Source organism: Somniosus microcephalus, chromosome 34 (assembly GCF_052327205.1).
Source record: "Somniosus microcephalus isolate GS21.2 chromosome 34, FLI_Smic_1.0, whole genome shotgun sequence".
NCBI classification, from domain to species: Eukaryota; Metazoa; Chordata; class Chondrichthyes; order Squaliformes; family Somniosidae; genus Somniosus; species Somniosus microcephalus.
Genome location: NC_141020.1, coordinates 28367954 through 28383040, shown reverse-complemented (window position 1 = coordinate 28383040; position 15087 = coordinate 28367954). Strand labels below are relative to the sequence as shown.

The window sequence follows — 15087 nt, the reverse complement described above, 5'->3', positions numbered from 1 at the left end:
ACACACACTCTCCGTCTCACACACACACTCTCCGTCTCACACACACACTCTCCGTCTCTCACACACACACTCTCCGTCTCACACACACACTCTCCGTCTCACACACACACTCTCCGTCTCACACACACACTCTCCGTCTCACACACACACTCTCCGTCTCACACACACACTCTCCGTCTCACACACACACTCTCCGTCTCACACACACACTCTCCGTCTCACACACACACTCTCCGTCTCACACACACACTCTCCGTCTCTCACACACACTCTCCGTCTCACACACACACTCTCCGTCTCACACACACTCTCCGTCTCACACACACACTCTCCGTCTCACACACACACTCTCCGTCTCACACACACACTCTCCGTCTCACACACACACTCTCCGTCTCACACACACACACTCTCCGTCTCACACACACACTCTCCGTCTCACACACACACTCTCCGTCTCACACACACACTCTCCGTCTCACACACACACTCTCCGTCTCACACACACACTCTCCGTCTCACACACACACTCTCCGTCTCACACACACACTCTCCGTCTCACACACACACTCTCCGTCTCACACACACACTCTCCGTCTCACACACACACTCTCCGTCTCTCACACACACTCTCCGTCTCACACACACACTCTCCGTCTCACACACACACTCTCCGTCTCACACACACACTCTCCGTCTCACACACACACTCTCCGTCTCACACACACACACACTCTCCGTCTCACACACACACTCTCCGTCTCACACACACACACTCTCCGTCTCACACACACACTCTCCGTCTCACACACACACTCTCCGTCTCTCACACACACACTCTCCGTCTCACACACACACTCTCTGTCTGTCTGTGTCTCCGTCTCTCACACACACACACTCTCCGTCTCACACACACACTCTCCGTCTCACACACACACTCTCCGTCTCACACACACACTCTCCGTCTCACACACACACTCTCCGTCTCACACACACACTCTCCGTCTCACACACACACTCTCCGTCTCACACACACACACTCTCCGTCTCACACACACACTCTCCGTCTCACACACACACTCTCCGTCTCACACACACACTCTCCGTCTCACACACACTCTCCGTCTCACACACACACTCTCCGTCTCACACACACACACTCCGTCTCACACACACACACTCTCCGTCTCACACACACACTCTCCGTCTCACACACACACTCTCCGTCTCACACACACACTCTCCGTCTCACACACACACTCTCCGTCTCACACACACACTCTCCGTCTCACACACACACTCTCCGTCTCACACACACACTCTCCGTCTCACACACACACACTCCGTCTCACACACACACACTCTCCGTCTCACACACACACTCTCCGTCTCACACACACACTCTCCGTCTCACACACACACTCTCCGTCTCTCACACACACACACTCTCCGTCTCACACACACACTCTCCGTCTCACACACACACTCTCCGTCTCACACTGAAACACACACACACTGAACAGGCTTTATTTTCAATGTACACAGCTGTGACTTGGTGCATGGATTTAGAAAGGCCTTCAGGAACAGTGCTAACTGTCAGGCTGATAAAACCTGCTCGCTGCCAGGTCACCGAGTTCACACAGCGATACCGAGCCATGTTGGGCAAGCCACTCGCTGACAATGTTAAACTGGGATTTATAAACTTCCAAGCTCAGCAGCTGGCAGTCTGCGTTCTGGCAAGCGTTTGAGGTGTCCTCAGCAACAACCTGCATTTATATAGCGCCTTTAACATAGTAAAATGTCCCACGGTGTTTCACGGGAGCGATTATCAAACCAAATTTGACACCGAGCAACCTATTACGACAGGTGACTAACAGCTTGGTCAAAAAGGTAGGTTTTAAGGAGTGTCTTAAAGGAGGAAAGGTAGGGAGGGAATTCCAGAGCTTAGGACAAGGCAGCTGAAGGCAGGGCCGCCAATGGTGGAGTGATGGAAATGGGGGATTGGCAGGAGGCCAGATTGGAGGAGTGCAGAGATCGCGGAGGGTTGTCGGGCTGGAGGAGGTTACAGAACTCCTAGCCAGAGCGACAGAGGAGAGCAGAAAGCAATGGCAGAGATATTGCGTCATTAACACCGTCGCTGTGACAGCTTGGAGATCAGAACACACCGCTGCCTTCAAAACCGCGGAAATAGCCCACTGCATGTTTAAAGGGACACGTTCGATGCTGCAATATAACCAGACAGGACAAAAATGTGAAGCAAGCCAAGCACATCTCAGGATGACCGTGCTGCCTCCCCCGACCCTCCCGCCTTCCCACAAAACTCCCCCCCACCCCCAGCTTGGTTGCAACATATGGGCAGTTCATATTCCACGTGGAAATAGTTAGAACAAACACAGCGGAGCTCCAGCATCCAACAGACTGGTGTGCAGAGCAGTTGGACTCCCTCCCCTCACCAGCTAGATCCTGTACCCACCGCAGCAAACAATCTGATGCAAATGGAGGGTTAGAATTCAACAGAACTACTCGAGACAACATTGCGAGACCCCCCCCCCTCTCCCCACGTCCCTTCGTACACGTGGAATCTGCAGCAACTCCGCAAATCAGGGTATGGGGGTAGGACAGACCTGTGCCCACTGCCTTGAAGATAACATCCCCACAAACAGGGACATGGAGATCCTGTGCAGGGAAATGCGTCAGAACAAAGGACGAGAAAACAATGGGTCTCAGTTATATTCGAGTCGAACATCCTCCACACTGAACGTACCAGTACCCTGATATCAGTATAAAAAGGGTACATTACGATAGTGGTTATGGGGCTGAATGAGCAACTCAGAAGTCACGCGTTCAAATCCCACCAGGGCAAGTTGTGAAATTACTTTCAATAGGATCTTCCAGTGCTGAAGGAGGCCATTCGGCCCATCGTTCCTGTGCCGGCTCTTTGAAAGAGCGATCCAATTAGTCCCACTCCTGCTTTTCCCCCCATAGTCCTGCAAATTGTTTCCTTTTCAAGTATTTATCCAATTCCCTTTTAAAAACTGCTATTGAATCTGCTTCCACCGCCCTTTCAGGCAGCGCATTCCAGATCAGAACAACCCGCCGTGTAAAAAATTCTCCTCATCTCCCCCTCTGGTTCTTTTACCAATCACCTTAAATCTGTGTCCTCTGGTTACCGACCCTCCTGCCACTGGAAACAGCTCCTCTTTATTTACTGTGTGATCGATTGCGATCAAAATCTGGTAATTTATGGGCTGGCACCAGAAACAAAGTGAAAATGACCACGAGAAATCCAACTGGTTCAAGGCTGTCCTTACCCGGTGACTCCAGTTCAACAGCATGTGAGAGCTTCTCAACGCCCAGTGAAGCGTCCTAGCACACGACTTGGCAGTACAATAATCTCCGTTCAAGCAGGCCCATCACCTTCCTGGTGCGACTTGGGGCGGGCAATGAATTGGGCCTCTCAGTATCGGCCACGTCCCGAGAATAAATGATCCAACGTCACCAAATCCTCAGGCGCTCTCAGTCGCAACACGTACAGGAGGACGCAGCGTTAACCAGCCGCACTGACCACGACCCGACGGGTACCGATCTCAGCCCCCCTCTAGAACACCGAACACCAACAGTCCGATTCAAAAACCAGTGGGAAAGCTGGAATCCACTCCGCACTGCTCACCGTGACTCCACAGGCTCCGGGAGAAACCAGTCCCAACAATTCCAAGTAATCTCAAATCACTCGAGCTTTATCCACAAGAGCTGAGAATTTGAGTAGAGAATGTACTGAGGCAACGTACAGAGGAAAAAAAATCAATCCCAGGACACAATCAACACGGCAGAAAAAAACAAGACAGCGAATGTTACCAAGACTGGTACTAGGTGCGTCTCCTTGGTTAATGAAGCAGCCTCAGGGAGTCGGCTTTATCCCATGTCACAAGGAACGTCACTCAAACACTCCCCTCAGCACGTGTCAGCCAGCACACTGACGTTCACGCTGACTCACACTGAATGATGACGCAATGCGACCTTGGCTTGATTATTTTGTTTTTACTCACGCTTCACTTCCTGGACAGGACCAGGGCACTGAGTTCCAAGCCTCACCGACCGGTCGCGTCTGGGCAACATCTGCTGTCATCTCCCAGGCTGCCAGCTGCCACAGCTGCTCAATGAGAGCGTGCTTCTCAAAAACCACCTCTTCATCTCTTGCAGGAAAATGATTGAAAGTTTCCAGTTTCTATGAAGCAGGAATGGCGAGACTTGCTGCTGTGGCAGCTTCGAGGCGATTGCTCAGAAACATTTCAACAGCACAGATTCAATAATTCGACTGGAGATTAAACTTTCTTGCACAAAAGAGTTGCACCAAGGTACAAGTTACCGCCCTGAGTTAAACACAGGTGAAAGTGCACAATACACTACCCGTCAGTCAGTGCACTACACTGCACAACACAACTGCACGCCAGTACACGCCCGGCAAAAGAAATTCAGCCAAGCTTCTCTTGGCTCAGAACTTGCACAATTGCTCTTTATAAATTGCCCAATTCAAATTATGGGACTGATAATTGCTTTATGACCAGAGAAGTTGTTATCTCTGCATCCTAATTACAGGGGTTTAGGATTCTTGCACTCAATTGGCTATAATCACAAGCCAATCTGTGTTTGGAAATATGTCCCTCAGCTCCACCTCCCCAGCGACAGGCAAAGACAGACTTGCAGTTATATAGCACCTCAGGATGTCCCAAATCGCTTTACAGCCAATGACGTGCTTTTGAAGTGTAGTCACTGTTGTAATGTAGGAGAGGTGGCAGATGTTTTGCGCACAGCAAGCTCCCACAAACAGCAATGTGATAATGACCGGATAATCTGCTTTGAGGATGTTCGTTGAGGGATAAATATTGGCCAGGACGCCCCTGCTAATCTTCGAAATAGTGCCGCGAGGTCTTTTAACATCCACCTGAGGGGGCAGACGGGGCCTCGGTATAACATCTCGCCCAAAAGATGGCACCTCCGACAGTGCAGCACTCCCTCAGTACCGCCCTGGGAATGTCAGGAGAGAGAGATACTTCCAATAGAAACAGTTTAGTACATAAAACAAGGCAGCCAATCTGATGCATTCCACCTCCAGGCCCACAGGCGACAGAGGTTGCGGTATATTTTTAAAAAATTCGTTCATGGGATGTGGGCGTCGCTGGCAAGGCCAGCATTTATTGCCTGATGGGCCTTCAATAACCACAAAACTAGAAGTTATAGACTTAAACAAGTTGGCTTTTAATCACTAAGATCAGAGCTAACATCTCAACACGCCGACTGGTTCACAGGAATGAGTCATACAGATCCTGGGATCTTTATGTAAGAGAAGTCAGGGGCGGAGCCAAGAGCCAAGACCTGGAACCTCCCAGGTTAGTCGGGAAAGAGGAAGTGAAACTATACACAGTGGGGGAGGGTAATATACATGAGTGCAAAACGAATACAGGATCAAGACAAACAGATTTCATTACATTGCCCATCCGTAATTGTCCTCGAGAAGGTGGTGGTTAGCTGCCTTCTTGAACCACTGCAGTCCGTGTGGTGAAGGTGTTCCCACAGTGCTGTTACGGAGGGAGTTCCAGGATTTTGACCCAGCGACGATGAAGAAACGGCAGATATACTTCTAAGTCAGGATGGTGTGTGACTTGGAGGGGAACTTGGAGGTGGTGGTGTTCCCATGCGCCTGCTGCCCTTGTCCTTCTAGGTGGAAGAGGTCGCGGGTTTGGGAGGTGCTGCCGAAGAAGCCTTGGCGAGTTGCTGCAGTGCATCTTGTAGATGGTACACACTGCAGCCACGGTGCGCCGGTGGTGGAGGGAGTGAATGTTTAAGGTGGTGGATGGGGTGCCAATCAAGCGGGCTGCTTTGTCCTGGATGTTGTCGAGCTTCTTGTGTTGTTGGAGCTGCATTCATCCAGGCAAGTGGAGAGTATTCCATCACACTCCTTACTTGTGCCTTGTAGATGGTGGAAAGGCTTTGGGGAGTCAGGAGGTGAGACACTCGCCGCAGAATACCCAGCCTCTGACCGGCTCTTGTTGTCACAGTATTTATGTGGCTGGTCCAGTTAAGTTTCTGGTCAATGGTGAACCCCCCCCCGGGATGTTGATGGTGGGGGATTCGGCGATGGTAATGCCGTTAATGTCTGTGGGTCCCGTACATCCATTGGACAGCTGCCGTGCCTATTGGCGATGCCAGCCTGCTAGTAATACCAAATGAATGATCCTTTATTACCAATGTAGCTCGTACTGTTTGCAGATATTGCCAGATATACACCAGCTTGTACGGTAATGAAACACCCGAGCATAACAGTACGTGAGGGTTACTATACTCCGACCTGCTCTACGGTGCTGTATGTTTTGCTTGTGTGTGTACAATACCAAAAAACACTCTGCCACAGAGACTCGGAGGGAACCAGTCTCAGCCCTTTGGTTGACATGTGCCTTGGGGTCGCACTGGGTGAGCTGCTACACATCCCAACTGAGGAGGCAATATCTGCGAACAGAACGAGCTACATTGGTAATAAAGGGTCATTCATCTGGTATCCCTAGCTGGCTGGCATCGCCGATGGGCATAGCAGCTGTCCAAGGGACGTGCGGGACCCACAGACAGCACGGCTCACTTTTAGACAACAGAGGCTCAATCGAAGAGTGTTCGGCGACAGCACGTGGCAGTTTGAGTTTGCAGTCTGACACTGCCAGGGACGACGGGGGTGGGGGTGGGGGGCCCCTCACACTGGTGCATGTCTGGAACATTATGGGATGTGTAGGACAGCCACTGGTAGTGTCAGCCACCCAGTGTACAGTTGCGAACTACGTGCACCCATCCCCAAACCTTCCGCAGTCACACGGTAAGAAAATGCCTGCGGCAGTGCCTGCGTGCTACTGCAGACCAGGCGAGGGGCTCGGACCAGTCAGTCTGTGCAGAGCGCTGCTTCCTGTTGTGCAATGAGCATCATGTTAGTTACACAACAGACGCGACGACAGGTCCGACCGTTAACTGATCGCATCCTGTTCTCCCCCCAAATGCAGAACTGTTTCCAACGTCAGCTTGACCTGAACTCAGGCTGACCGTAATCTCCCCTTCCCTGAGGGGCGAGCGCGGGTCAGGCACCTTGATGAGCGCAAAATATTAAAAGGAATTAAATAATTACTACGGCAGCATTTGTATTCATGGAGATTTCCATTTGTAGCCACCACCATATCCTGACACCCTTCCTGAAAATTTTTTAAACAAAATGAGTTACAGAAAGTTAGCAAAGTCCATTGCATTGGTCTTGTTGCAGGGGAGGGAATGAGGGGGGACAGACAAAGGAGCGAATAATTTCCAGCGCCGGGAGCTAATCCCCGATGCCAACACGTCAACAGAATACCACAGATGCTGGAAACCAGGTCAGGTAGATTCCGGAGAGAAACACGGGGTTAATGTTTCGGCTCGACGATCTTTGGTCACAGTTACAGCTGAACAGTTTCTAAACAGGTACCGAGCCAGGGAGAAGAGGGCAGGAAAATGAGAGAGAGCGCGAGGTCGGTGATTGGGTGGAGCGCAGATGATCATCAAATGACAGAAGTGGTGCTGGTGCGAGACAGAAGGAGGGGATAATGAGGCAGATTAGAGAAAGAAACATAGAAACATAGAAGATAGGAGCAGGAGTCGGCCATTCGGCCCCTCGAGCCTGCTCCGCCATTCAATGAGATCATGGCTGATCATCCAAATTCAGTACCCTGTCCCTGCCTTCTCCCCATATCCCTTGATCCCTTTAGCCTTAAGAATATATCCAACTCTTTCTTGAATATATTTAATGAACTGGTCTCCACCACCCTCTGTGGCAGAGAATTCCACAGGTTCACCACTCTCTGGGTGAAGAAATTCCTCCTCATTTCAGTCCTAAATGTCCTACCCCTTATCCTTAGACTGTGACCCCTGGTTCTGGACTCCCCGACCATTGGGAACATCCTTCCAGCATCTAGTCTGTCCAGGCCTGACAGAATTTTATAGGTTTCGATGTTCACAGCGGAACAGCAGAGGGAGAGGAGGCTGCAGACAGAGCCGCCACAGCTTCCGGCCAGAATGGAGATGATTGGCTAAATCCATCAATCACCGCGGTAAATGACTGAGGTTAAGTTTACGCACATAATGTAGCTATCCTCCACTCAGTGCATTCCACTGGAGAAATAATCCTGCTCTTATCTGACTCAGAGGCGAGAGCACTGCCAAATGAGCCACAGTGACGGTGGGAATTTACCAGCTCTTTCAGGCCACTTTGCTGGGATAGGCTTTCATTGCTCACCCTTCCAGATGCTTGAAACCTATATCTATATCTTTAGTAATAAAAACAGAAAATGCTGGAAATACTCAGCAGGTCAGGCAGCATCTGTGGAGAGAGAAACAGAGTTAACGTTTCAGGTCAATGACCCTTTGTCAGAACTGGAAAAAGCTGGAGATCAAACAGGTTTCTAAGCAAGTGCAACCTCAAATAAATGAGGTTGGCGGCCGTGGAGGGAAGATCTCCAGAGGAGATGAGGTCAGTGCAATCTAGTATACTGTATTCGCTGCTCACGATGCGGTCTCCTCTACATTGGGGAGACCAAACGCAGATTGGGTGACCACTTTGCGGGACATCTCCGTTCAGTCCGTAAGGGTGACCCTGAGCTTCCGGTCGCCTGTCACTTTAATTCTCCACTCCACTCCAACTCAGACCTCTCCTTCCTCGGCCCCAGACCCCAGCATCTGCAACATTTGACCCCTGGTGACCCCACCTCATTGTTCTTTGATGTAATGTTTTCCTGACTGACCTGTTTGGACACCATCCACAGCTTTGATTGCTGTGATTATCTCTCTGCCGAGGTGTGATAAAGGGCAGTTAGAAAGATTACCTGTAATCATCTGGCAGTGTTCTCTGACTATATATGCTGTGTCTATATGCATCTCTTCACTTCACCCGACAAAGGAGCAGCGCTCCGAAAGCTTGTGATTTCAAATAAAGCTGTTGGACTATAACCTGGTGTTGTGCGACTTCTCACATTCTGGACTCAACATTGAGTTCAACAATTTCAGACCATAACCTCTGCCCCTATTTATTTTTTCATTTATTTTATTTATATATTTTTTTCTCTCTCCCACATGGCAGCTGTCGATCATTCTGCCATTTACACTTCATTTAGAGCCATCTTTTGTTTCTTAACTTGTCCCATTACCATCTCCTTTTGCCTCGCACCATCTCTTAATGTCTCTTAACCTCTCCTGCCTTCCACCCTATCACAGACCTTCCCTTTGGTTCTTTCCTCCCCTCCCCCCTTTCCCTGCCCCGGCACTTGCTTAAAAACCTGTTTGATCTCCAGTTTTTTCCAGTTCTGATGAAGGGTCATCGACCTGAAACGTTAACTCTGTTTCTCTCTCCACAGATGCTGCCTGACCTGCTGAGTATTTCCAGCATTTTCTGTTTTTATTTCAGATTTCCAGCATCCGCAGTATTTTGCTTTTCTATATCATTAGCATTTCAGTTTTAATCTTCAACTGATTGAAAACAAGGTGCAATAAATGCTTTCTATTTCTGGCCAAATGTCGATTTGGGTACATGCAAAACAGTGCAGATTTGATTCATAGAATGGTTACAGCCCAGGAGGCGGCTATTCGGCCCGTCCTGACTCTCTGCACGAGCACTTCAGCTAGTCCCACTCTCCCGCCCTTTCCCCGTAGCCCTGCAATTTTTTTTCCTTCAGGTACTTATCTGATTCCTTTTTGAAAGCCGTGATTGAGTCGGCCTCCACCACCCTTTCAGGCCGTGCATTCCAGATCCTCAGCACTCGCTGCCTGAAAAAGTTTCCCCTCGTGTCGCCTTTGGTCCTTTTGCCAATCACCTTGAATCTGTGTCCTCTGGTTCTCGACCCTTCCGCCAATGGGAACAGTTTCTCCTGATCTACTCTGCCTGGACCCCTCATGATTCTGAGCACATCGATCAAATCTCCTCTCAACCTTCTCTGCTCCAAGGAGAACAACCCCAGCTTCTCCAGTCTATCCACGTAACTGAAGTCCCTCATCCCTGGAATCATTCTCGTAAATCTTTTCTGCACCCTCTGAGGCCTCCACATCCTTCCTAAAGTGCGGTGCCCAGAATTGGACACAATACTCCAGTTGAGGCCAAGCCAGTGATTTATAAAGGCTCATCATAACTTCCTCACATCAACCATTTTGTTTTCGAGATGGTCTTGTGAATAAAGATAATTTGACAATCTACTAATGTCATTTCCTGGTTTATATATATATTTTGTTTAAAAAGGACAACCTTAACCTCACTTTCAGAATTGATTCTGGAATTTCCCACTTTCACATTTAGCCAGCTCACTGAAACAGCAACCCAAAAAGGTTTCAATACCACCACTGGAATCTGGTAACCGCGAGTCATAACCTGTGGTACTCCAAGTCCCACACCCACTCTTACCGGATAAGCAGCAGTGGGTACCATCAGGACGTCCAGGAACCAGAAATACCAGAATCAGTGGACAAGAAACAGTCTGGATTTCAGTATAACACCGTAACACAGCGCCCGACTCCGCCCCTGCCTCAGCTCATCTGCTGCTGAAACCCTTATCCATGCCTTTGTTACCTCTAGACTTGACTATTACAACGCACTCCTGGCTGGCCTCCCACATTCTACCCTACGTAAACTTGGTCATCCAAAACTCGGCTGCCCGTGTCCTAACTCGCACCAAGTCCCGTTCGCCCATCACCCTTGTTTGCAAATCCCGCCATGGCCTCAACCCTCTCTATCTCTGTAATCTCCTCCAGCCCAAAAACACTCCCCCCACCTCATTCCAGAGATATCTGTGCTCCTCCAATCGCTCAACCATCGTGCCTTCAGCTGCCTGGGCCCTAAGCTCTAGAATTGCCTCCTGAAACCTCTCTGCCTCTCTACCTCTCTCTCCTCCTTTAATCAAATCAAATCAACTTTTATTGTCATTGTTAGTGCACAAGTGCAGTACAACAAAATGTAGGCTTGCGGCTCCCGAGAGTGTACATTTAGATTAAGACATTTAAACATTCAACATACATTTGGCTTGTAATACATTAACATAAACATACATAATAAAGTGCATTGGCAGATGTGCAGGCTTTAGAGTTTATTTGTGGAGTTCAGTAGGATGACAGCCCTGGGAAAGAAGCTGTTCCTAAATCTGGTCGTTCGGGTGCGAATGCATCTGTAGCGTCTCCCAGATGGCAGGAGGGCGAACAGACTGTGGCTGGGGTGGGTAGGGTCTTGATGATGGTCCGTGACCTCCGTAGACAGCGTTTCTGGTATATGTGCTCTATGGTCGGTAGCCGGGTGCCGGTAATGCGTTGGGCAGTTTTGACTACCCACTGCAGGGCTTTCCGGTCATAGTAGCTACAGCTGCCATACCATACTGTGATACAGTTTGTCAGGATGCTCTCTATAGTGCAGCGGTAAAAGTTAGAGAGGATCAGGGGTGACAGGTTACATCCCTTCAGCCTCCTTAGGAAATATAGGCGCTGCTGGGCCTTCTTCACCAGAGAGGCGGTATTGAGGGACCAGGAGAGGTCTTCCGTGATGTGGACTCCTTAAAAACTATTTCTTTGGCCAAGCTTTTGGTGATCTGCCCTAATTTTTCCTTATGTGGTTCGGTATCAATTTTTTTCCGATAACACTCCTGTGCAGCACCTTGGGACGTTTTACTACGTTAAAGGCGCTATGTAAGTACAAGTTGTTGTTGTTGTTGATAACCCTATGATAAAGGACCGGAGAGAGAGAGAGAAACTCTATACTATACACAATCTTCTGTTGGTTCGAGTTTGAATATTTATCCAGAACTGAGAGGTTATAATGATCAGGAAATACTGAACAGACAGGGGCTGTTTTCTCTAGGAGAGAGACGACTGAGAGGGGACCTGCTAGAGCTCTTTAAAACTATGAAGGGGTTCAATAGAGAGATGTAGGGAAGATGTTTCCAATTGTGGAGGGGTCCAGAACTAGGGGCCGTAAATATAAGATAGTCACTAATAAATCCAATAAGGAACTCAGGAGAAACGTCTTTACCCAGAGTGGTGAGAATGTGGAACTCGCTACCACAGGAAGTGGTTGAGGCGAATAGTAGAGATGCATTTAAGGGGAGGCTAGATGAGTACATGAGGGAGAAGGGAATAGAAGGATATGCAGATAGGGTGAGATGAAGAGGGGTGGGAGGAGGCTCGTGTGGAGCACCAACACCGGCACGGCCCAGTTGGGCCGAATGGTCTGTTTCTGTGCTGTCAATTCTATGCAATATTTAAAGCGATGCTAGCCCAGCGGTCAAGGCTGTATGTTTGCCTCAGCTCCTGCTCACTGTCCCGTGGCTCTTGCTGGGCAAGGTGTGAACGTTGGCTAAAATGAGGATTGGCTGTGATGCCCATGTAGCTGAATAGCCTGCCAGCGTTCACCGAGGATGATGCCTCACACAGGGAGAGAATGGCTACTGGGTCGCGGTACTGAAAGGCCATCAGCTCCCGTTGAACCTTCATTCCCCAAGAGTCTGTGCCTTCAAGCGAGGGGAGAAAAGAAATGGGAAGGTTAATGAACACACACACAGACACCTCTGGCGCCATCAATGTGACTGGAGAAACAGCCGAGGCCCAGGAACAGAGGGGTAGAATCATAGAAAGTTACGGTGCAGAAGGAGGCCATTCGGCCCATCGTGTCGGCACCAGCCGACAAAGAGCTCTCCAGCCTAATCCCACTTTCCAGCTCTTGGTCCGTAGCCCTGTGGGTTACGGCACTTCAAGTGCATATCCAAGTACTTTTTAAATGCGATGAGGGTTTCTGCCTCTACCACCCTTTCAGGCAGTGAGTTCCAGACCCCCAGCACCCTCTGGGTGAAAAAAGTGCTCCGAGAATCATAGAATAGAATAATACAACACAGAAAGATGCCATTCAGCCCATCGAAAGAGCCGGCGCAGACTCGAAGAGCAATCCAGTTAGTCTCACTCCCCCACTCTTTCCCCAGATCCCTGCAATTTTTCCCCTTCAAGTATTTCTCCAATTCCCCTTTGAAGTCTACTATTGAATCTGTATCCACCGCCCTATCAGGCAACGCATACCAAATCCTAACCACTCGTTGTGTAAAAAGGTTAGGGGTGAGGTGTGAAACGAGAGGAGGGGGAAGGGGGAAACGAGAAATAGACAAGAGGAGCTGAGGGACATCGGAGAGCAGCAGGCAGGAAAGGCCATCGAGGCTGCTGGGGGGAGGCCTGGGCACTGAGCAGTGGGTGGGCTTTACGGAGCTAAGTTACCTTTGCTGCATTGGGTGAGGAGGCCATTCAGGAATGAGATGAGAAGAAATTTCTTCACACAGAGGGTGGTGAATCTTTGGAATTCTCTACCCCAGCGGGCTGTGGAGGCTCAGTCATTGGGTATATTCAAAACAGAAGTCGATAGATTTCTGACTAGTAAGGGCATCAAGGGATATGGTGATAGGACCGGTGAATGGAGTTAGGCAGAAGATCAGCCATGATCTCATTGAATGGCGGAGCAGGCTCGAAGGGCCGACTCCTGCTCCTATTTCTTGTTATGACTGAGGGGAGGAACGGTCATGGACGATGCAACCAGCCAATGAAGTACTTTTGAAGTCTAGTCACTGTTGTAATGTAGGAAACACGGCAGCCAATTTGTGCACAGCAAGATCCCACAGTGCGATAATGACCAGATAATGTTTTTCCAGTGATGTTGGTTGAGGGATAAATATTGGCCAAAACACCGGGGAGAACTCCCCTGCTCTTTTTCGAAATAGTGCCGTGGGATCTTTTACATCCATCAGAGAGGGCAGACTCGGTTTAACGTCTCACCCGAAAGACAGCACCTCTGACAGTGCAGCACTCCCTCAGTACTGCACTGGAGTGTCAGCCTGGATTTTTGTGCTCAAGTCTCTGGTGTGGGACTTGAGCTCACAGCCTTCTGACTCGGAGGCGAGAGAGAGAGAGAGAGAGAGAGAGAGAGAGAGTGCTGCCCACTGAGCACGGCAGTCACCAAGGTATTGGGAACTTGCTCCACAACTCGATCACCCTTCGACTGAAAAGACCCAGCTGACTTCCCTTCTAACTCTTCACTTTTTAACAAAGTCACCATCTCAGATCAGATTTACTAGCAAACACAGCAAGTCTGGGCTCCACAAAGCGCGCATGTCGTATCCCGCTATCGCTCAGCAGAAATCCCATTCGCTTCAGTGCCACGTGATATACGTCTCGTGCAATTCGCAATCTCAAAGTGCTCCCACAACGGCAACCACCAGTGCCAGACCTGTACCCACCAGCTTCAGCCCAGTGTTACATAGATCAAAGGGCTCGTAGCAGACACACCAGCTGAGCGGAAGGGACAGAATCAAGTATTGTAGAGCTGGGTACTTGCTGAGGAAGAGAGTGTTTGAAGACCAGGACCTCAAACCCGGCACTAAGCTCATGGTCTACAGGGCAGCAGTGATACCCGCCCTGCTGTATGCCTCAGAGACATGGACCATGTACAACAGGCACCTCAAAGCACTAGAGGTACCACCAACGCTGCCTCTGCAAGATCCTGCAAATCCATTGGCAGGATAGGCGCACCGTCAGTGTGCTTGCTCAGGCTAACATCCCCAGCATCGAAGCTTTGACCACGCTCAATCAGCTCCGATGGACGGGTCACATTGTCCGCATGCCCGATACGAGACTCCCAAAACAAGCGCTCTACTCGGAGCTCCGACACGGCAAGAGAGCCCCAGGTGGGCAGAGGAAACGCTTCAAGGACACCCTCAAAGCCTCCTTGAAAAAGTGTAACATCCCCACCGACACCTGGGAATCCCTGGCCCAAGACCGCACAAAATGGAGGAGAAGCATCCGGGAAGGCGCCGAACACCTCGAGTCTCTTCGCCGGGAGCAAGCGGAAGCCAAGCGCAAACAGCGGAAGGAGCGCACGTCAACCCAAGCACCCCACCCACCCGCCCCTTCAACCACCGTCTGCCCCACCTGTGACAGAGACTGTAGGTCCCGCATTGGACTCATCAGTTACCTGAGAGCTCATTTTTAATGTGGAAGCAAGTCATCCTCGGTTCCGAGGGA

General features: G+C 49.9%; 1 protein-coding gene across 4 annotated transcripts in view; it reads right to left on the bottom strand.

Moving 5' to 3' along the window:
* LOC147096905 (inositol-trisphosphate 3-kinase C-like) overlaps window positions 1-15087 on the bottom strand; it is a 79912-nt gene that overhangs the window by 26361 nt on the left and 38464 nt on the right. The window contains exon 1 of one of the 4 annotated variants that reach the window (XM_085973623.1): window positions 3312-3902. The exons of the other annotated variants lie outside the window; for them this stretch is intronic. Within the exon in view, the coding sequence (XP_085829749.1) occupies window positions 3312-3335 (24 nt within the window). The 5' untranslated portion in view covers window positions 3336-3902. Of the gene's footprint in view, window positions 1-3311; window positions 3903-15087 lie in introns of those variants that run through there. 4 annotated transcript variants of the gene reach the window in all.